We start from the raw sequence: 23629 nt of genomic DNA on the forward strand, positions 1-23629 counted from the left end.
GTCCCTAGATGACTTAGCATCTTGTTTTGGCCTGAAGGACTAGTTTAAGCCAGTTTTCTCACTCAGTGATTTCTTCTTGTATCTGTCTCTGATCTAAACTGCATCCACAGTTCATTCCAAGGGCCAACCTTAACTCGGTTAAAATCAGATGAATGCGGCTTTTTGGAGCCAACTTCACTGATTCAGTGGCTCTGCTGGCAAATGTGGTGGCTTACTAAATGCCAAAACCTTGAGCTGGAAAACTCTCCCTAGGCAATTCCACCCTCATGTACTTAACATCAGGTCAACAAGGCTGCTGGGCATAGTGTAAATGTACGTATTTTCATTCAAGCTCTGTGTGCATTAACTTTTCCTGCTTCATGAGTTGGATGTGGATTTATTCCATGACAGCATTTGCCAATGAAACACATGCCTGGGCTTTTCCAAAGATAAACAAATTTCATAAGTTCTGAGATTGATTGAGCAATTGTTTTAATTGTCTTCATTGTTGGATCAAAACCTCTCTGTGCCACTGAAGGCTCACTTTATAAAGAAAAGGAAAACATGTCAATGGCACATGCATTTTAAATAAAACTAATTATTTTAGCAGTGGTCCCACTTTATACTGATTGATTTTTAATTGTTTTTACTTTTATGACAATATTATTTTGTCACTAAAAGAGATAAAGTTTTAGCACCCATCTTAACAGTAAAACTGTAGAATGATGGTTGAAAATCTGATGACTGCAGGCATGAAAGAAGAATGACAGGTCATTTTCTGACGCAGTTTGGTCATTGAGGTGAAACTTTAATCATAGAAATCTAGCATATGGTAAAGCTGGTAATAAATTTGTCATTAAAATGCTTCTGGCAGAAAATGTCCATTTCTTCAAAAAGAACATTTTACAGGAAAAGGTTAGCATCCATTAATTTCTATTTCAAATAATTTCTGTAAAATAGGCACACACGTCTCAACATGCAATGATTTAACAGTTTTCAAAGTGAGAAGTTTTAATTTTTATTTGACTTTGAAACTTTTGGCTTTGAAATTTGTTACACTGAAGTATTAAAAAAGAAAAGAGAGAGATAAAAAGAGAAAACATGATTTAAATTACAAAAAAGGCCAAATCTATGTCTTGAACTGAGAGACAAGGGTTTCTTACAGGTTTGCAGTTGCTGAACTGTTCTCTACAGGTTTGCAGTTGCTGAACATTTCTGGTATTTTCTGTGCTTTCTGGATAAGACATTTTCTGCTTTGGAATTTCTTGCATGACAAGAAAACCCATCCTGCCTGTATCAGCCACACACAGAACACAGCACTCACTGTTCTACTCAAGTTTGTTTTCTGCATCACTCTCCCCTTACGTCCCCACTTCTTATTCTTTCTCATTCTCTTTTGTCATTTATTCTTCTGACCTCTTTCTTGGTCAGAGCTCTAGAGCTCTCAGGGGCCAAAAGAGTCTTTTTCCAGAGTACCAGTGGGTCACAGTGGGACATCACCCTGCCCTCCCCACCACAGAGCACCTCTAACTCCACCCTATCAAGAACTGGGGATGCACAGGGAAGCTCAGAGCTGCTGCAGCCAGGGTGGGAATTTCTGCAGCCCCTTCCCCAAGGCTGGGCTGTCCTCAACTTCCAGCCATTCTTCATGTAAACCATTTTTGTGTGTGAGATGGAAAAACCTGCCCTTTGGAATGCTGTTCTTTTTCTTGTTGCATTTTATGTTACTTACTTTTCTTTTTTTCTCAAATAAATGCAACATTTGGGGCTTCCATTACCTGGATTTGTAATGGGTGCCTCGCAATATGTTAAGCAGGATACCCAAAATGTGTCTAAGAAAAGCTACAGCTGCACAGACCACCCAGCCACACCAGGGAACCTCATCTGAAGTACCAGCATTGCTGGCAGTGTCGCTGCATGCTTGCCAGGCCTTGTGTCATTTCTTCCAGATGTAATAACACTGGTACTTAGTGCATGCACTGGAATTAAAGACTATCTAGCCATTAGAAAAAAAAAAAGATTAAATAACTAGAGGCATGAATTTATTCTGCTTTCTGTTTTCTTTAATCATGACAGGATGCAGCATGAGCTGGTGGCTCCCTGGGGACTGGGGCAGATGCAGGAACAGAGGTCAGACAGCTCCAGGATGAGGGGACAGGGATGGGCCAAGGGTGGGATGGGATGTCAGTCTGCAGGTTGGGTCACATGGCTGGGTAGGGCTGTGGCAGAGAACAGCCCTTCCACAGCATCATGGGGCTGGGATGGACAGCTCTGGGCTGGGCTGAAATGGAGTTTCACAAAGACTTGGAAATTAATATATTTATATATTTATATAATTTCACACTACTAAGTAAATACAATGTTATTTGGACTTAGACCTGGGTTGTAAATGTGCTGTTGCCCACACCCTTTAAGATGTATTTAGCAAAGTGCAAGGGACAGTTGCAAGAGAGGACAAGAAGTTTGGAGTGGAAAAGCTGGTTTCACATAGAGAGGCTTACCCTTGGCCTGAGGTGAGCAAGTTTTCTGTTGGCTTTCTGTAGAAGCAGTAGACAGGAAGGCAATTCACCCCTGTACTGCTTGTATGTGATGGCATTAATAAGCAAGTGTTATAAATGTATAAAAAATACCCTATTCTGTGGGTTTACCAAGACCTGTGAAAACACCAGCTTCATCCACTGAACCCTGCTTTCTTTGGGAATGAATGTGGCTATCCTGGTGGTACCTGTGGTTTCAGCCATTAAACCACATTCCTGCAGCCATTAATAGATGATGCCATTAATAGGACTGCCCCAGTCCCATCGCCATGCAATAGACCACTCTGTTCAAGTCACCATCATCAATGCTTTTCTTCTCATATTTCCAGGTACATAACACCAAACCCACTCTGCACCACCTACCTCTTCTGCCCTTGTAACGCAGGAGGTCCTGATTGTCTGCTGTGGTACCCCAGAGAACACCTTGCTTAGCTGCTCCTCTTGCTGTCAGATTGCTGCTGGGTTTGTAGGTAACCTCTGGCCATCGCTGTTAAAACCTGGCTGACTGATGCTGTGCGTCCTTACTATCCCCTAGTATATGTCTTAGTAAAAAACATTCCACTCAGATTGAGCATTCTAGCTGCCTAATATATTTTAAAGTTATCACCACATAGCTCAAGATGACTAACACAGAGCACACTTCATCACTGGTAGGGAAAATGAGCCCTTACTTTGCTGACAAAAATTTGAAGTCGGATTAAAAGCTGACACATCCTCTATTTTAGTGGTATGTATGAAACACTAAATATAGCAGTGTGCTCGTGTATTTGCTGATGCATGGTAATGTAGTCTGTAGCAGAACAGCGATGGGCTGGCAAGGAAGATGGTGCACTGCAGCAATATGATAAAATCCTCATGTGACCTTGGCCATTTCAGAAGTACTCCATATTATCCAAGGATAATTGTGTATCCTTGACTGATACATTACAAAATTCAAACAGAGGCAGTTGTGGTCCCAGGGCTTTAATGAGAAGCCTGATACTGCAATATTTGCCCAGGCATAATGCAAATTGATTTCAAGGAGAGGTCTCCATAGTGTAAGAAACAGAACTGTGCTGTATGGCAGCTGTATATGAACAACTGCCAACAAAAAATGAACAGGCCTGATTCTGGGAAATGGGAGGGAGCTGCAACTCCACCTAGCTCTTGTTAGAAACTGAAGGTGCTTGATTCATCATAAAATCAAACCTGAGTACAGTACTTCCAACTGATTACATATTTTTATGTTTCCTTAGTCATATAAGGTTTTATGCTCATGGTTTTATTTTACCTTTGCTGCAGTCCCTGGGCAGGAATTACAGGCTAATCACACTCTGAACAGGGAAATGGATGTGGCTTACAGAACCATAACCTATTCTGGGATTTTCCTCTTGCTTGTGGGGGGATGGAGGTGATCTCTTTCAGCCTTTCACTTGCCATGGATTCCTGGCAAGTGTGCTGGTGGTGGAGTGGAGGAGCAGCAGCTGGATTAGACATTCAGCAGTTCCTTGCAAGACCTAGGCAGTACTTGTGTCTCATGCTGTCATTACTCCAGCTATAAAAGTTTACCCAAGATAAAAACCTGACCTTAAATAACTGGGGAAAATAAAACATCCTCATCCAATGATCCCGTGCACTTCCTAGAAAGCAGAGTGGGGTCACTTTGACATGTTTCCAGCATGAAGTGGAGGTGCTTACTTTGGACTGAAAAATGAACAGGCTGTTTTCCTGAGCAGTAAAACTAAACTACTGAATAAACCCAGCTGTTTGGTGGCCTCTTAACTAGTTACACTCTGTATTGCTCAAATTAGAAGTAGGTAGAGTTGGTGCTTGTCCTGCAGTCAGTGCATCAGAGGGTCATTTCATTTGGCTCCAGTTCTAACCTCTGCAGCGCCAGTTTGGCTTCCAGAATTAGGCAGTGAAATTGCCTCTTCTTTTCATAATCAGAAATGATAGAACAAAGCCCTTCTTTGTTCTTCTAAAAAGGCAGATCTTTGCTTCTCAGCTCTTACTGATGTATTAGAGCAGCTGAGGGCTCACTGGGATCTTCTGCTCTCAAAAGCAAGATGAAAATGATATATTGATGTTTCTCAAAAAAAACCCAAAACAGCCAGGTATAGATTAGAAATTTATATGTTTACTGTTTTAGTATGTGAATTATAGACAAAAGCTTGATCTATTAAGAAATACTCTGATTTTTATATAAGACATTTCTAAAACAATAAAGCAGCAATGTATAAAAACACTTTATGCATGTGCAAATACTCAGTGTCATTCTAAATATCTTTTTATATTTCCCTGCTCCATGGTTCTTTCTGTGACTTTGATTTTTAGTCAACATTTTAAATAAGAAAGAAAAATACTTAAAATAGAGATGAAAAATGTTAAAAATAATATCTAATCCATAATTGTACAAAATATAGGTGGTTTCAGAATGAAGATATTGTAAGCATTTTTCCTAACTCAGTTTGGACTCCTAAGGAGAGCTGAACACTAAGCAGCTGGTACATGAGCTTGGGTTTGTAACTGCTCTTGAGATGTGACAGGAACTTTGCTGTAAAAGGTGATCTAATTCAGATTGATAAATTGTTTTGAAGTTTTGCCTCTGTTGGAATTAGGTGGTGTTAGTTTCCAGAAACTAATTCATAAGAACATAAGTTCACAGAGACATAGGATTCTCAAGTCATTTTTTTTCTGTGAGTGAACAAATGCCTGACAAATGTTGTAGACAGACAGCCATATTCAGCTCTCTTGCTCCTGAGCAGCCAAGTTGTTTTAAACTGGGAGCTTCCAAGAGTCATGGCAGAGGGCACCTTTTGCCATTTAACATTTATTCCAAAAGCAACAAATGCCTGGAAAATTTTCAATGAATAATAATCATTAAAAAGTATATTTGTCTTCTGTTTCAATTAGACCTTTCCCTCAGACCTCTCTGATAGCCACAATGCAAGCTGTGTCCTTGTGTTTTATTTCCTGGGCAAGACATAACTTCCAAAGCTGGAAGGTTAGACATTTTAAAGTATAAAAGTAGCAAAATAAACCTCTACCTTTTTATTATGCTAACTAAGCTTTACAGGTCTGAGACACACACAAACAAAGAATAATCTATATGGTAGGAACCTTTTGCTTTCACAAAAAGCATTTCTAATGGGTAGCAGTTCCAACAATTTTAGTGTTTCCCATTAGAGAACATTTCCCTTGCAGCAATTCTTTAGGTTCAGCTTTTGTTATTTAACTCTTCCGTATCGATTCCTAAGAATTAAAGTTTAAGGTTTTGTGCTGCATCAGAGTGACATGCATCATCTCACTGAACAGCTCAGCACATAAGACAGATTTTGCGCTGTTTCTTTGTTTGCAAGTCAGGCAGGTAAACACAGAGAAAAGCTTCTGGCTGAAACATATTGCAAAGTATTTGGGACAATAAAGCAATCAAACAGAGCAGTCAGCTTCTGACCTTTTGCAACATAGGACCTTTTGAGGGGCTGTAGTCAGACTATGCCACTGTTTCCTGCTATTGAACAACCTGCTGTGGTGCAGCCTCTGCTCAGAGGAGATGCCCACGGCTCAAGGACACAGCGTCTGTGGAGCTGTGACTGGCTATGAGCAAAGGTGCCTCCTTCCCCTTCCATGAGCACCATGTAACTGTGGCTCGTGTCAGAACTGAACACAGGACCTCTAGGTATGAGCCTCAACAGCTTGCAGTTGGGTAATGACTGCATTAATTTGAAGGAAGTAATCTCTGCATAAGCCTGTCCATAAATATAACGGGACCACTAGAGGAGGACAAAGAGCTATGTAGTGTTGATGTCAACTACTAAGAAACAGGAGGTTTGCTTTAGAAGGCTTTTCAGCTGGAAACCATCCAGTCTCTGCCCTTCCTGTTCTCTGTTTTAGATTCCACCCAGGCCAGCAAGTTGCTATGACAGAAATGCACATAGAGATACTGGTATTTATTGAGCACTCAGCACAAGGCATAAACTAATTAATAAATTCCACCATGCTGTCAAGCCACCGCTGAAATGCAGCCAGAGGAGGAGACTGAGGCTGCATATGAATGCAAAAAGACATACCAAAGCCGTCCCATATATAATTCCATTGCATATAATGGCATCTGTCAGTTGGGATCTTGGCTCTGTATCTTTGTGAAGGCAGAACAATTGGAAAGGCAAGTTCAAGAAAACAGATGGGCAAAAGGTTGCTTTACATCTGGGTATTACTAAGTGGATCTGAATCTGCTATTCCAGCCTTCATGAAGTGTGGGCTTTTGACATAGAGTTTGAGAAGGTAATGGCTGTAGGTTTTTATTTGATATTTATTTATATTAGGTACATACCTACCCTGAAGTATTTCTTGGTTCCCAAAGACACTGGTATATAAGGCTTCTATGATGTAATTATGAGAAGTAACCTGATTTTAGCATAGAATCTTGCGGGTACATATATCCCGTAGAATATTAAGGATTCTTCTTTGTAGAGTGTAATTCTGTGCCAGCTGCAGTCACCAGCAACTTTTTGGGATTATGGTTAGTCTCTTAATGATGCATTTATAACAGTAGAGAAAATTATTTGTATCTGTAATGAAAAAAAGTGCCCTCTACTTTTCACAGATTTCAGACTCAAACAACATCTCTAAGTAGCTGAGGAAATGGGAAACTCAGGAACACTATATTTCATAAAATGTATGTAGTTCTTTCAGGAACTCTTAAAAATGCTGCTTACTTGGATTGCTAATTAAGTCATTTATTATTTTTAAATTTTTTGAACTGAGGCAGTGACAATTGGCCTCAGGCCCAGAGTAGTGTCCTTGTGAGCACTGTACAGGCAGAACAAAGTCCTTCCCTCCCTTACAGCTTTACATTATCATCAATATTTTTATACAAAAAGATGGCTTAAAAAATTTACATTTGTTTCTAATTCAGCATTCAAATAATTTGTCAGCAGCTTATTTTTAGGCATGTTGGTCCATGAACTGATTGGTGTCTAGGTTACGGTCCCCATCCTGCCAGGTGCTCTTTGCTGTGTCATTTATCCATGCTAAGCTTGGCTCCAAGAGTGGCTTACAATAGCACTGGAGCTGTATGGAGAGGCTCTGTACCTGCTCCTGCATGCCCAAAACTCATCTGAGTGGTCAGCATTGGCTCAGCCAGCTGCAACTCAAGGCTTCTTAATACAGAAAAAACAGTGTCTATGGCCCGGGATGTTGGCGGTCCACTTCTGTCAAAGAAAGACAAAAGGATCTGCAGTACAAAATAGGAGGGAGAGATTCAGAGAATTGTTTCTTCTGTGCCTGCTTCCCAAAGCAGTGAAGAAGGAATATGGAAAGAAATAATTAAAACATCCCCCAACTGACTGGTCTTCTTTCCAGCCTTCCCCAGAAGTAGCTGCCTTATTGTCCATGCCAGGACTCCATCGAGAGAAGCCACAAATTTTGATTCCCAGGCTCTTTGAGTAGGCAAAGCAGGCATAATGCCACAGGTACTCTGGCATCACTAGCAGACTACTGATACTGGCATCTGTTAGTTTGATAAACATATAGCACACAAAGTTAGCCCTTACTTTCACACACTTTTCTTTTCTTGGCTGCTGACCAACACATGGTCAAAATCTTCAATTTACAGCTCTCTGGACTCTCATGTGGTAAGAAAAAGGTAGGATGAGTTTCCAAAGTTGAACTAAACTTGTGTTTTATATTTTCACCTGTTTATACGACAGACAGAACTGATGCGGTACACCCAGTGCCTGGATGATGTATCAGAGAACTCAATATAATCAGTAGCATAGCTTAAAATGTACCTTTTCATTTGTTGCTTTTGTTGCTGTGATCCTCTTCTACGACCCCATATCTTTGTAATTTTTTAAGTGTAACAACAACCTTATAGGGCTTATATCCAGAATAAGAAGCTACACCTAGGTAAGTGAGTGTATGCAGAAATATGTGAGAGTGTCTCTAATTTGCTGTGATGTATATATGGTACATTGATGTAAGCATAGTATACTGTGCTTCCTTAGGTCTTGATAAATCCTGTGTCTTATGAGGGCTCAGAAGGAAATAAATTTACTCTTCAAGTGTTCATTTGAAATGGCTACACTTTAAACAAAACAATTTGGACAGGAACAGAGAAGTCCTTTCCAGTGGTTCTGTTCCCTTGGGTTTGATCCTTCTTTTAGCAGAGTCTGGCACACTGTCCTTGGCGATGTCAATGGAGACCAAATGGAGTGATGAAGTACTGGAGTTCTGGGCTGCAGGGCTGTCAGGCATGAATTGCTGCCCTTTGGAAATGGCAGAGCCACCTCTGTTTACAGCACTAGGTTTATTTCATCAGTATTCTTTTAGATGTCACAGAGAAGCTGCTCCTGGGTTTTGGCAGGAAACACTCCCCCCACACTTTAGACTCTTTCCTTCTCTTTGCCTCCTCTCCTGTGAGCAAAAGCTCTGTGAAGAAAGCACATTTATTTGGGCCAGGAGCAGAGGCAGCCAATACTCAGCTAGTTATTTTGATTGCCTGGCTGGTAGGGGTTGGGGGAACAGATAATGTCAAGATTTCCTCTGCATTCCAGATCTGTTTTCCTCCTACAGTTAGCAGGCGGTGAGTGTGACTTTTCCCACTCAGCTTTTCCCACAGTCAGTAAGACTTATCTGACAACGGAGTTAGTGTCAACTGTCCAAAACTAACTAGGAGATATCTTCCTTTCACCACTCCTGTACCGTTATTGCTTATCAACGTCACTGTCCAGCTTAAATGACTGGTTAATTTACAGACATACTGAGACAAATTCACTTCTGTTGCAGCTTCAGTGAGCTCAGTGGAGTTACACTGAGTTTGGCCGTAGGTGTCTGAAAAGCACAAGTGGTAGGAATGTGATACTAATAGAAACAAGAACATTGCAACAGTCAACACAAAAAGGAAGCCCTGAGCTTTGGCAGGATGCCCATTTCAGATTTTGGAGTGTGATCCAACAAGGTGTTCATGTTTTACAGATGGTGCTGCAAGAGAGAAGTTGTTATTCAACAGCAAAACAATTCCTATGTCTCCACATCAAAACACAGCCCATGTTAAAAACAAGTTATAGGCTTTCAGAACACAAATTCTATTGAGAGTCATGATGAATTTGCTTTTAGATCTATTAGAGACCTGGAAAAGACTAGAATGAAACTGAAGGACACTCAACCTGAGATTTTGAAATGAGTCCAAAAGGGTTGAATACTGAAATACTATTAGAATTCCACAGAAGCAGGAAATATGAGATGGAATTGACACCTCCAGCTTTACCTCCAGTCCAAAATGGTTTTCTAAGAACCTCTTCTGTAACTGGGGGTAGAGAGGCATTTTCAGATTGTAACATCTCTTTTGGCTAGATCAAGTCCTCCTCCACAGGCCTACTGTAGCACCTCTTCCAGGCAGCTGGTTTGGGATGGAGTGAGACATCCTCTCAGGGACATCTGTCTCCAAGCCACCTTCCCACCTCCCTCAGTTTTTTTTTAACAGTGGGTGCATAACATTCAAAGAAGGGAAATCTGTTGCTTTTGAAATTTTATTAACATTTCTGATTCACAGATGAAGTTAAAATGAATGAAATGTAAAACCAAGCATTTCTAAGTTAAGTTTAACTCAGTTAATTCTGTTAACCTGGACTAGCAGTGCAAATAGAAATCATTGTATCCAGAGCACTTTGCTCTGCTCACTTTTCTACACCATGCACAAATCCCACCTACTGGTTTTGTCTCTGATGGTCTTCTGGACTCCCCTGTGTCTGTTCCCTTTCTCTACATTTCCTTCTTTGCAAAGTCCAGTTTTAGTTTTCCTCCTTACCATTTCTATTCACTGTTTAGTTTCCTCTTAAAGTCGCTGCCACATTAAAGTCTGGTTACTCTCCTGCTCATGATGCCTTACAGTGGTCTTCCTTCCTTCTCTTCCTTCTGCCTTTCCTGTTGCCTCTACTCCATAACTCTGTGTTGTCCAGAGTATCTTACTCCTCTCTGGTTCTCAGTGAAATGGGCAAATGGCTCTGCAAGATCTCTTAACCTATGCATAATACTTCTTCTCCACCCTTGCAATCAAAACAAAATCTTGCTTTTCTTTCTGCTGGTTAATGGACCTATCACTGTCTATCATTGCATCACCTGTGGGTTATGTCTTCTTGACTGGCTGGGGATTAGCCACCTTTCTGGGCAGTAACAAGCAAGGTTTAAAAACTGAGGACCAAAAGCTGAAATTCCAGATTCCTGTTTATATTCACAGATGATGAATTGTAACCCCTTCTGAAAACTGGAAAGAGACTTACACTCTAAGACTTAGGGGCATAGTTTACAAAACCGTTAAATTTTTGTGCCTGGACAGAGTATTTCCTTCATGTCTTTTCCTTAACAGACTTAATGCCTGGATGTGAGTACATTCTGAAGTCTTTTTTGCAAATAAGAGACAAAGAAATTTCCACTGTCAGAAACGGAGCTAAAAGTGGAAGTGTTGGAACACATTCATCAGGTTCAGCTGTCCAAGGCAGATAAAATGATACCCATATTTAAAGTTGAAAAGAAGTCATTGTGGGCAGCAAAAATGATTACAGCTTCCCATATGAATTATCATATGTTTCTGAAAACAACAAAGCAATCTATAAGATTCCCAAATGAGAATACAGATGTTGGATCCAGTATGGCTTTGTAAAAAGAAAAAAGAAACTGCTTTTGCACAGAAAAACAGGAAGAGATAAAACTTATCTTGGCTTTCCAAACTAATATTCTAGAGATATTCAAAATGGAGATGAAATAATGTGAGAAATCAGCGTGGGAAGGAAACTTTGGTCATAGAACATAAACTTAATAAAAGATCCAAAGACACACAAATTGAACTTGTCAGTTTTTAGAATAAAGAGAGGCTAATAATAGGTTGCCCAAGAGATTTTACTAGGACAAGTATCATTTAAAGCTTCATTATCTTGACAAGTGAGTGAGCAGATGGCAAAATCTGTAGCAAGTTCAAGATTTCGTAGGGTCCTGAAGATTAGAAAGATTTCCAAAAACCAAATTCAAATCACCAAAACAAGGTGATTTGACAACCTCAGTGAAGATGGGATTTCAATTTACCTAAGTGTGAGGCAATGGTCAGGAATGATGTGAAGTGTTCACTGATACAGCATACTTAACGAAGTGTTACCAGCTCAGAAAAACATCTAGGCAGCATTATGGACAGCTTAATTAAAACTGCTCAGTGAAAACAGCTGTTCAATTTGCAGCACTAGTTGTGAAAGCAAATAAAAACACTGATTTATATGAACCATAAAAACCAGCATTGATATTATTATAATGTAATCATGTAAATTCAGGGAACTATATTACAGTGATGCCCAGCATCATCAGCATTAGAAAACTGTCTAAAAAAAGGAACATTCAGAGAAGTCAGCGAAGGATGGTAAGCAGGGAAGACACAATAATTTTATTTGACCAATGAAAAAATGTGGCACTAAATTCTTGCTAGCCTTTAAGTCATAGGGATATCCAATAAGTGCAAGATACAGAAGAAGCAGCACTCTCATGTGCTGGAACCTTTTTCTCCAATTAATGAGGATCATCAAATCAGCAAGAAATTGAGGGCTTTGTTTTCGTATATCCTTAAGAAACATGGTGAGAGTACCCATACTAGATGAAATTTTCCAGTGAATCATATGGCAATTTTTGCAATTACTTCATCAAGTCAATAACTTCACCATTAATGTGAAATTGTCACTAGCATTTGGTCTAAATTGTGGTGTTGGTTTGTTGGGTTTTTTTTAAGAATTATTAGAGTGCTTCTTTCAGGAAGGGTGGCTGTACCTGGTAATTATTGAGAAGACCTTAAGCTTCAGCAATTCTGCATTAAAAGGGTAATTTATACTTGTACATAGTAGAGTAAGAGCCTGTTGCTACTTTCTAGTAGTACATACAACCTAGTTTGCATTTATGTTTCCCAGTTATAAATATAAGCTATAGGACAGGAAAGAGGTGGATAAACCCAAATCTACTTAAGTCCTGAAGTCTATTTCCCAGATGAAACAGTTTTCTTTATGACTTTATGACTGGCAGCAGTGAAGTACTTTAGATCACTTTAAAACCATTTAGCAACATTTCAGAATAGAAATAGGGAATAGCCTCCAATATGAGTCAGAAATAGACTAGGTTTTGGTTTTCATATTTATTTCTGACACTTTTTTCTCCTTTAGCATTGACAGTCACTAAAGTATTTTTAAGGCCTGAACTCTGAAACTTTGTATCTAATAACTTTGATCAAACCAAGGATTACTTAATATAAATGTTCTCTGTCAGGTAAATTAACTGATGTATCTCAGAAGCTATCACTTTGGTAAGATCCTGCTGAGTTATAGTCCCTTTAGCACCTATTCTCCAAGCAATTTGCATGGGTTTTTGTAATGTAAATGAGTCAAAAATATTCCCTGAAATGTAGAACAATCTCAGGTAATTACTGCTGAACAGATTTGTGTCAGCCCAAAATGACAAAAAGGTGTTGAAGTGAATTTGCATGACAGTAGTGTAAGTAAACAAGATGAGCAACAGCTATACCTGCAGCACTGTAGAGGTGTTCCGACATCATCCATAGGAACTGATTTCACTAGAAGTCATTGCAATACAGAAAAAAATGAACTTTGGAACCAGCAATATGTACAAGCCAAGTAACAACCTTTTCCTGCCTCCTGGAACAGTCCTGAATGCGTATCTCCTTCATTTGCATAGCACTTAAGTGAAGTCAAGGAGAAATGTCTTGGTGGAGTCTCAAAGAAGTGTCTGTTAATAAGAGGGGGATCAGACCAGCTAGAATACAGTGCTTCAGGGGGATGCAAGGGGGAGCTGAAGCCCTCTCTGTTCTTTCTGCAATCAACTTTTCAAGTAAATATAAATAAAATAGATGGTGCTTTCTGGCAGGCAAGTGGTGGCACAGTCAGTAGAGAGCTGTGGCTGTGATCTCCGTCATCATTCTGGTCACATAAGTCTACACAGCAGTAGGTGATGGGGAAACACCTCCTCAAGCTTTCTCTACCTTCGGTACGCTTGACCAGCTACAGAGCAGTTCCTGCTTTCTTGGGAATTAAGTTGCTTTACCATTACTGCTTTCAGTCCAAAAGAGAAAAGGAAAATACATTTATATTTTCTAGCTTTCTCCCATGGTCTTTGATGTTACGATTTATATAATAGTAATTTAATGTCACTACTGAAATTCAGTTATGAGAAAAGCAAACAAGTGCATAGCTTAGACTTTTTGCCTCTTGCATGCAGAAATTAGAGTCTGTTTGGAAGACTACATTAAGTTATGCTTTAATTTCTCACAGTTGAGTTCTTTTACATAGACTGTAATTCTCCAGCAGCACACCAGTGCTCCTATAAAGTCTGCTGCCTACTATGCAGTCACACCTTATGGCTTACCTCTCTGAGCATATGTAGTATAGTCCACATAAAAATATAACACAGTTTTGTTCCCAAGGTAATGAATCTTGAATGAAATTATGCCATTATGCAAATCCCCTTACATGCAGTAGGCAGGAAAAATACCAGCAAACAAAATTGAGGTGAAGGAGCTACTAATGTGTTGTCACAAGTATTTTTAAGACTTGCAATTCACAGTTATTCTTTTGCCTACCTGATTATGGGAAGCCATGACTGAAGCACTATTGGACATAATTTGGTAGCTTTTTTCCCCAAAGCTTTTTATAATGGTTTCAAGGGCAGTACTACAGGCCTCTTTGTGTTTCAACCAAAAAAAGTAAAACTCTCAGCAACTCAAAGTAAACTATTTTCTGCATAGCTCTAAAAACTGAAACTGCAGTTGTTACTGCTGACTTGTTAATATAACACAGACATGGACATTTCCTGGTTACTGTAAACACTGAAATGCTTTTGGAGTTAATGGAATACAGGTGCTGCCTGACACTACCAAAACGTTCTCACAGAAACAGGGACATTTTTGGACAGAAAGAGCTGCAGAACCACCTAGTCCAGCCCCTTCTTCACAGCATGAATATCCTGCTTCTCAGTGGGAATACCCAGATATGTGAAATGTCATGAAACAGGCATTCTTCCTAAGCTTAAGCTCCTTTATACTCCCAGGAATGGCCTTACCACTTAGCCTGCTGGAACAGAGAGTTCTGTAATGCCAGAGCTGGGTGATGGAGTGGGCTTAGGCAGGCTCTGAGCCGGCTGGGAAACCTTCCCAATGGAGCTGTGGGAAATGATGCTTACAATCGAATCGTCACCAGCCTTCACTTCAAATGAGACTCAGGCAATACTGTGGATAGACAATTAGCCCTTCTTTATTGTGGAATCAAGAAGAAATTTAAAATCACCTTTAGTGATTCAAGATCATGTAGAACTGTTTAGGTTAATAGGGATTGGCTTGGGCTCCAGCCAAATTTTGATTCTGGTCATAATCTGCCTACCTGAAATTCTATCCCCTACTGCAACTGGCCACAACAGTCTTTATTTACTGGCCAAATACATGAGTGCCATTGCTTTTTTATTTCTATTAAATATATATATTTAAAATCTGTTAAATAAGTTAAAATAGTAGCTGTGTGGCCAGTGATGAAGGTTGCAATATATTGATGGCAATATGCTGCCATCAGTCAGTAGCCTGATTACTCAAAAAGTGTTTGTGCAGAGGAGTATTTGTGTATCTGAAAAAAAGTTCTTACTCTTATAAGTAAATTAGTTTGGGAAACAATTCCCTTGCACTGTTGTTAGAACCTGCTGTCAAGACGGATCATGTTTTCCTGTGTAATCCAGGAGAGTTATAAAAAAAAAAGAGAAAAAGCTCCCAGGTCTCTGAACCAATATCCTGCTATGGTATGTGCTAAATTGCCATTGACTGCTGCAAGGCAAGGCTTTTTTTACACAAATGTTCCAATTATTTCTACTGTGATAGTAATAACAGTTGGAAGTTTAGAAAAAAAATTAAAAATCATGGTTTAGACAAGGTCCCAATACAATATTAAGGAAATGAGCACTTTGAGAGCAAAGAAAGATATTGTTTAAAACAATATATTTTTGTCAAGTGACTGAAGAGGAGGGGGAAAATCTGACACCAGAAGCTGGAATGAGAAGAACACGGGCAATATTTTGTGCTGAGACATTTTGTGTTTCAACATAGCTGCTCAGTTATTCAAGGACATTAATCACCTCGAAATTTCAAGCTCAGCTCCAGTAACAAAACACTGTATCTACACATATAAAATGTAGTCCACTTTCCCAGTTGCTTAATCGTTCAAGAATTGGCTATTTCTACAGAGACTGGCTTTGCTCAGCACAAGATTTCATATCTTCAATGTAATATATTTTAAAGATGTCCACAGAGCATCTTACGAAAGGAAGTAAAAGTTTATTGGCACTTGGTTTGTTTTGTCCGTTCTTCTCCTCTGTTAACTGAGAAATCTGCAAGGGATCTTGTGGCTGCAATTCTTCAGAATTTCAGCTGAAGCATCAGCTTTGTCGTCTACTGTTCCACAGAAGCACTTTGTTTACTCACAGGGCAATCCATCCAATCCTCATTTGTTCCACAGTTGCTTCCCTGTCCCCTTCTTCACCATTCTCATACAACAGAGAAACCTCCTGCCTCTCACACAGGACCTTCATCTGGAGTTTTAAATGTCCTGTGACAATTTAGGCTGTGTTAAGAACACAAGACTGGAGAAGTAGAGGGGTTATTAAAAAATAATCTGCAAGAGCTAGATATAACCAGAATTCAAGATGGAGAGAAAAGTGCAAGTTAAAGCTGGCCAGAATGTGAAAACCCAGGAAAATGTCAGTTATTTTCCAGAAAAACTGTATGATTTCTTCAATTTTTATTCTTTAAGAAACAATGGGTTTTGTCAGAAGGAGGTTTCCAGGTGAAAATTTGTGATTTTTGCTGTAGAAAATATTTCATTCCATGTTTACCATTTCACTTTTGTTCTCACTTATTCTCCTTGATAGACACAATCTGGTCTACTGTATTGCATCCCAAATGCAAATACCCTGGCAATTCTCTGCTGTCACTGCTCATTGTAGTTCATCCTGCCTTTATGGTGCATCAAGTAGAGGCTGCTTGACTGAAGTCTGAAGGCCCTTCCCTGGCCTCATCTATCATCTGTTCAATATTAAAAGCTTTCTTCCCACAGCCTGTGTGTACAGGATCCAGCTTCTGCTGCCTACTCATTACATTTTCAAATACACATTTGCGTGCTTTTGTTAAAAATGCCCCTCATTCTTGAAAGATGGTCTTCTGAATATATAAAGATAGCACATTTACCTCCTTGGAGACTCTCTTGCTAACTCACTTTGCGTCAGTGCCTCCAAACACTAATTCTGGTGTGCCAGAAGTACACCAGCAGTTACTACTCTGGCCAGTACTGTTTTATTGTTCTCTCGTACTCCACCCTTCCTACCCCAATCAGGTCTTCTTTCCACCAGTGTCTTGTTTTATATTTAGTTTGCAATCTCCTGAGAGCAAAGATTGTGCTTCAGCTCCCTCCAGTTTTTGGTTCCAAGCGTTTTGAGAACTCAGTTTGTTATTAATGATAACAATAAAGTACCATGCTTTGTATGAACAGATTTAAAGCTTAATTTCCCCCCATGCCCTCCATGCCATTTCTAGCAAGGGAGAGGGAGCACAGTCAAACAGCAGACACTTTGTTACTGTAGTCTGTATCTGAGCATACTTAGAGTCTTTTCACAGTGAATACTGCAAGAAGTTCCATTTATTTCAGCATTAATCACTGTGAACAAAAGTGAAAGAATTTGGCCCCCACTAATGAAAGCCAGCAGTGCTCTGCTGTTGGCAAAGTGCAGAGCAATCCTTTCCCAGAACTTCAGAAAGCTAAAATGAAGTAGGATGACCATATAGGTGCCAATCTCTTGATAAACCAGAAAAGAGTGAAACTAATTTATAATTTATTCTTGTTAAAGCTACCTTAAAATGATGATAGTTGGTATATGCAAATAAAAAGCAGAGAGAGAGTGCCAGGGCACAAGCTAGAACATTTTGTCCTCATTCACAGTGATTCTTATTTTTCTCTATCCAAAATATTTGTTTGTTTACTTAGATGTCAAAGAGGACACCTACTCATATGCCCTTAGTGCTTTTCACATAACTTCAACCACAGAATTAATATGAAATTCACTGGAGTCTGCTGTTAGGAAAACAAGCAATGGAAAACCTCAAATCTTTTCTTCCCTTCCAGTGGTAACCCAGACTTACAACATCCCACTCAGACCATTTAGCCTGTGATAGAAAACAAAACCAGACCTCTAGGACCCCCAAAGAGATAAAGACCACTGCCAAAGTTATAAATATTACTTAATGTGTTTATGTCTAGGCTGTCTGAGCTACTATTTGAAGCTACAGAAGCACAGCAACACCATTTTGAGTATAGTAAATTTCAAGAAGCTTCATTACAGTCAGTTCCTGAAGAATTAGATTCATTATAAAATTTGGCATTGCACTGATTAGCATCAGACTGCACCATTGATCTTGTATATCCTGTTATTTCCTCTTTTGTTTTATTATTACTTTCTAAGGGATACTAGTGTAAGGAGCCTGTGTCCTCTGAACAGCAAATAGTAACCAAGGATGCACTCTTCCCACATTTTCCTCCACAGGATGAATCCTGTTTTGTTCTTCTACAAGTAGACAAATATTGTGAGGTGATTAAATTAACAAAAAATCCTGACTTGCGATAATTAAGGACAGAAGGATAGAAAGGAAAGAAGTTGTACTTTTATCATAGTGTTCCAGTAGTTTACAAATGGGAAACCAAGATGCAGTCATGGTTCTCTTCCCTTAGGTCTGATTCTCTTCTTACCAGGTGCATTGGAGTTTGTATGGTTACTTTACTATGACTAGATCAGGCTGCATAACAGAATCTGTAGCAAATTAAAAACACAGTGCTGATTAGAGGCTAGAATACTATGCAGTATCAATTAACTCGGTGTTTAATTTCCATGGTGATTGGAAGGAACTATAAATTGCTAAATATATTATTAGTGTATCAGACTTCCATGCCATAATGGCATCAGAGCATGGGTGCAACTAGTTTAGACTTTTCCCCAACATTTTACATGCTTGCAAGATTTTAAGACAGTACTTTCATTCCTGCCAGTATTCTGTTATCAATGAGCAAAGACAAATATAATATATAGCTTATTTTAAGGGAACTGGGAACTTCCGCCTTTCTGTTCATCATATACAGTGGTTTCATCGCAATTACTCTGAAAAGAACCATTTTGGCAAGACTAGTATCACGCAGGAAAACTGCATTTTCTGTGGAAAATGTGCTCCCGTTTTCTTTCCCCCAGAAATGTTAGCCATCTTGTGCTGGATGTCAGAATGTATCGAACAGGAAACATGAGTACTGATCAGCTGGCTACTTATACACTTAACCAACACATGAAAAATGTGTGAGAGACCAGAATTTTACCATTTTTCCAGGTCTTCTAACATTCTCAAAGGAAATGAAGCATGTTTTACCTGTGAATGATTCCTAACGTGTACCCTCCTTCAAGCAGATTCTGTAGAATAGCTCTTATTGTAACTTCTACTATGAGGTGTAATACATCAAAAATACTCGTGATGGTAATTTGACTTCTGAACAGCTGACTATGATTAAAAGCATAAAATAGGCATAGGCCAGTTGCTGCATGAGACATGATCTCATTACTCAGTAGCACTGTTTCCTTTGGGGAAAAAACTACAATACCTGACCTTGCCTCTGGATTTAGTTTTCCTCAATAAAGTACCTGAAATTAGTAAGATTTTTGTCAGTGCCTGCCACAGAGTTTGGTCTAGGCTTGCCAGTTCAGTTCCGTTGCTGATTATGAAATACAGCCATATCACTGCAGTTTATCTTAGTAACTTGTGGTGAGATAACATGGGATTAGCAATTGCTAGTATCTAGTCACTAATTACCTGCTTTCAGTAAACCTGGAAGTCTAGGGATATTTTTCATAAAGCAACATCTTCAAAAACTATACAGAAGGGAAAATAATATCTTTTGTTCTATTGCTACATTCTGGCCATTGCAGACAGCAGCTGAAGAAAGGGAGATCTGTCTTCCAGACAGGCTGGGCACGCTAAGATGGTGCATCCAAGTGTGGCTGCCAGAAGAGCACTGCTGAAGGTTGCAGTACTAGCTGACGTGGGCTGGTGTTTGTGGGTGGTGACACAGCAGTGCGATACAAAACCTTCAAAACTGAGTTTATTATTTCACCTTTAGACTGTGTGTCATGGCTCATCTTTATAGGGCAGCTGAGTACTATATCAGTAATTAATTTTTCATCTCTACCTGGCTCCTAAATGATAAAAGCCTGTGGCAGAAAACAGGCATAGTTGGTCTTATGTACTGGTAATGGCTGTGCTGGTAAGAGATTAAATAAAGAGGCAGAGGTCAGAGGCAGATTTACCGGGTAGTGGAGCTGATTGTAGGAACCATAATCCTCTCTTCTCCCATTAACATCAGCAGGTGTTTGCTCTGGGTCATGGGATGTGGGAGTATTTACATAATTATGCTGTCTCCCTTCCAGATCTTGAATGCATCCATCCCTGGAAGGCAATCCCTTTCTCAAAAGAGTTTGTCTAGTCATTTGGAGGACACTGTAGCTGGAATTGTAGGCAGAGCAGTGACATACAACATCTGCACAAGTTCTGGACAAGCACATCATCTCCACTACATCAGCTAAAGTAGAATAGTTTAAGATGATCCTTTTCAGATGAACCTTTTAAGAACAGGGACAAAGGAAAACAAACCCACATCACAAAGTAAGCAAAATATGTTATTAAAACAATGGTAACATGGAATACATCTGTGTGTTTGCTTTTAGCTTCTATGGGTATTGCTGACATTGCAGCTACAGTTGTAATTTAAACAAGACGGGAATATCGATACTGTTTAACATGACTGCTTTACCGGTGCACGCAGCTCTTTCAGTGTAGGGCACTCACTTGCAGGAACATCAACCTCTTCCTTGCACATCACATATACTCTGCCAAAAGAGCAAGCAGTAAGTAATTGATTGTGACTAAATGAAATTAAGCCCCTGTTGTCCTTCTCAGCTATCAGACTCTCTGCTGGAGAAACATCCAGGATAGGGAAGGGACCACTGTTAAAACAGTATTTCCCAGAACACAGAGGAAGCAGAGTCACAAAATGGCTTTCCTAAATGGGATAAGGGCCCTGCTAATGCTTTCTGGCTAGTCTACTGATGAAGAAATCAGGATTCATTTTAGTCTGTAAAGTATGCAAAAAGTGTCTGCCAGGGTTTAATTTTGAAACCTTTTAGGAGTGCAGGAGCTTGTAAGAGAAGAAGTGATGCAGGGAGAAGGAGGTGGGAAGTAAGTGGGTGGAATGCAGAGAAGGTGGGAAAGAAAGGGGAGAGGCTGCGTTGCGAGGACTGTGGCTTGATCTTGGATGAAGAGTTGATAAGCCTAGGCTTCTGAAAAAAAAAAAAAATCCTAATTTTCTTTCCGCAAAAGTTGAAGCACAGGCGAAGCACCCATTACAGCCTCCCGGGGAAAAGGCAGCCCGTTGCCAGCCAGGTTTTCTGTCACCTCGTGGCGGGTGACCTCTCCCTGGAGCAGCGGACGCCGGCCGTTCGCAGCGCTGGGCGGCAAGGCTGGGGTGGCGGCGGGCAGCTCCCGGTCGCTGTCCGGGAGCACGGAGGCGGCAGCGGCTGGGAGCTGACAGCAGGGCAGCTGCGGGGGCTCGGCCGGACAGTTCCCGAATGAGGGCCACGGGCACAAGCGGGGTCACGGAATTTAGGCGCGGGGCCGCGGGACGTGCGGGGTCCCGGGCCGTCGGTGGCGCTTGAGCCCGCGGGGCGCGGGGTCCCGGTCAGGGCAGGAGCCGGGCCGAAGCCCGGGGCACCTTCCCCGCCCCGCAGGGGCCGAGGCGCGGGGGAGGGAAGGAGGGCGGAGGGCGGCGAGGCGTCGGGCGTGGGACGGGGCGCTGAGGGAGGGAGGCAAGGAGGGAGGCTGGCGGCGGCAGCGCTGCCCCGGGGGCCGGGGCGGGCGGCGCTCAGGTGAAGGAAGGGCCGCCCGCCCGGGGCGGCGGTGACGCGGCTGCGGCGCGGCGGGGCTGCCCCGCGGCCCCATGTGGCCGCCGCCGCCCGTCCCCGGCGAGGAGAGCGGCCGCGGGCGCTGAGCGGGGCTGCCCGGGGCAGCATGCGGAGCCGCCGAGGATGAGCAGCCAGCGCCGCCCGGCCAAGGCGCAGCTCCGGAGGTCGCTGAGCGAGCAGCTGCGGGACTCCACCGCCAAAGCCTGGGACTTGCTGTGGAGGAATGTCCGGGAGCGGCGGCTCGCAGGTCAGTCCCTGCCGCGCCGCGGCCGCCGCTACCTGCCCTCGGCGGCCCGAGGGGACACCCCGGGGGACGTCGCGGTCCCAGCGGCGCGGAGGGGTCCCGCTCCGGGGGGACGTCTGGGGGACACCAGCTCCGCTGCCGCCGCCGGAGCGAGGAGACCCCGCGGCTTCGGCCCGGCGGGACGGGGAGCTCCCGGCAGGAACGCGGTCGGCAGTGTCCGGGCGGGTCGGGCTGCGGGCAGCAGCCGGGTGCAGACTGGTCGGACCCCCAGCCCTTGCAGGCAGCACCTGCCCGGATGCTGGCGGGCAGCGCGGGGGTGCTCGCACAAGCAGTCGGGTTCGGGGCTAAGCCTGGCGGTCGCTCCGTGTCGGAGGCGCCTTCTGAGCATCTCCGAAATGAAGAGGGTTGGCTTTGCCTCCGGGAAGCAGGCTCACCTGCTTCTCTGATCAGTTTTCTAAGTCTAACCAACCAGGTTGGTTCCTCATATGGTTTGCATGTGAGAAGTACCACAAGTCCCAAAGCAACATGGTCTGGTTTTTTTCAAGCGCTTTTATAGCTTCAGGTCACCTACCTGCTCTGGACAACCGGCCTCCTGCAGCCTTTCCATCCCCAGGTGGGGACCTGAAGAACACAGAGCAGGGCAGGTGCTCGGTGAGGTCGGGTCTCATTTAGAGCATTGCTGTTGCAGCAGCACAGTCGGTTTATGCACACAAGCACACATCCAATTTGTATTTGTAAAATACTCTGTGAATTAGAAGACCTACAGGGTACATGCAAGTGCAAGGTAAAGTTATTATACTGGAAAACAATACAACAAGATTTATGAGCAGGATCATGTATAATGAAGCCTAATTTGTAAAGATGGATTCCTCTGCCACATCCTACAGCATTGTTAGGAGTTTGGTGACCTTGTCCAGGGCACTGTGACATGCTGGTATTGTATAATGCAGAGGTAAATGATGCAGGTTTTCAGACCATGTCTACAGTACATTAGTTCTTATGTACATACAATTAAAGTAATAGATAAAAATTGCATGTAGTTTTTTTAAAAATTCATCTAAACTGGGTAGCTTTAATAAATAATTACTAACACGACTAATTTTGTAATAGTATGGTTAACCAAAATACTAAACTTTTAATTTTTTAATTTACCTTTAATTGCCTTATTCCTATATTGATAGCAGATGCCAGCAGACATTCAGCAAGGATACTGTTGGCTATTTTTTTCTTTTTTGGTCAAAGACAACTACTGCTCGATTGAGCAGAGAACCTGGGCAGGCTGCCATGATACTGTAACCAACTTCTTAAAGCAACTGGGTATTAAAATTGATGGAGTCAAAACTTTTTATTTAAGGTGGATAGAATACTAATGTCCTGGGTTTGTGCACTGCCATAATTTAAGTACTATTCATAGTACTCTGGTGAGACACTCATGCACTTGCTCTTTAATTAAATTACTTATCTGACATCATAATGAAATGTGTACAAATAACTGTTGATGCCAGATATGTTCTCTTGTTCTGATGCTTTTCTGTCTCTGGCATTTTTGTCTTTGTTTTTATATTTGTTTGTTGTGCTGACCTGTGTAGCTGCAGTGTATATTCCTAGGCCTCTTCTCCCAGCTTTTGTTAATGAGAAGGGAATTTAAGCTGATCTAAATGTGTCACTGTTTGCTGGTTGCCAGACCAGCTTCTTCTCCATCACAATAGATCTGGTCCCAGTCAGGTAGATAGTTGTACAAGTTCCATCCTTTTCCTCAAAGCTGGCATTGTAGTTCAGCTCTGACTGGCCATCGGAGCAGCAGTGTAACTGGTACCTAATGTTA

General features: G+C 41.5%; 1 protein-coding gene across 3 annotated transcripts in view; it reads left to right on the forward strand.

Annotated features, from left to right (window-relative positions):
- STARD13 (StAR related lipid transfer domain containing 13) overlaps positions 1-23629 on the forward strand; it is a 289013-nt gene that overhangs the window by 127409 nt on the left and 137975 nt on the right. The window contains exon 1 of one of the 3 annotated variants that reach the window (XM_069012187.1): positions 21628-21807. The exons of the other annotated variants lie outside the window; for them this stretch is intronic. Within the exon in view, the coding sequence (XP_068868288.1) occupies positions 21684-21807 (124 nt within the window). The 5' untranslated portion in view covers positions 21628-21683. Of the gene's footprint in view, positions 1-21627; positions 21808-23629 lie in introns of those variants that run through there. 3 annotated transcript variants of the gene reach the window in all.

This window comes from Aphelocoma coerulescens, chromosome 1 (genome assembly GCF_041296385.1).
Source record: "Aphelocoma coerulescens isolate FSJ_1873_10779 chromosome 1, UR_Acoe_1.0, whole genome shotgun sequence".
NCBI classification, from domain to species: Eukaryota; Metazoa; Chordata; class Aves; order Passeriformes; family Corvidae; genus Aphelocoma; species Aphelocoma coerulescens.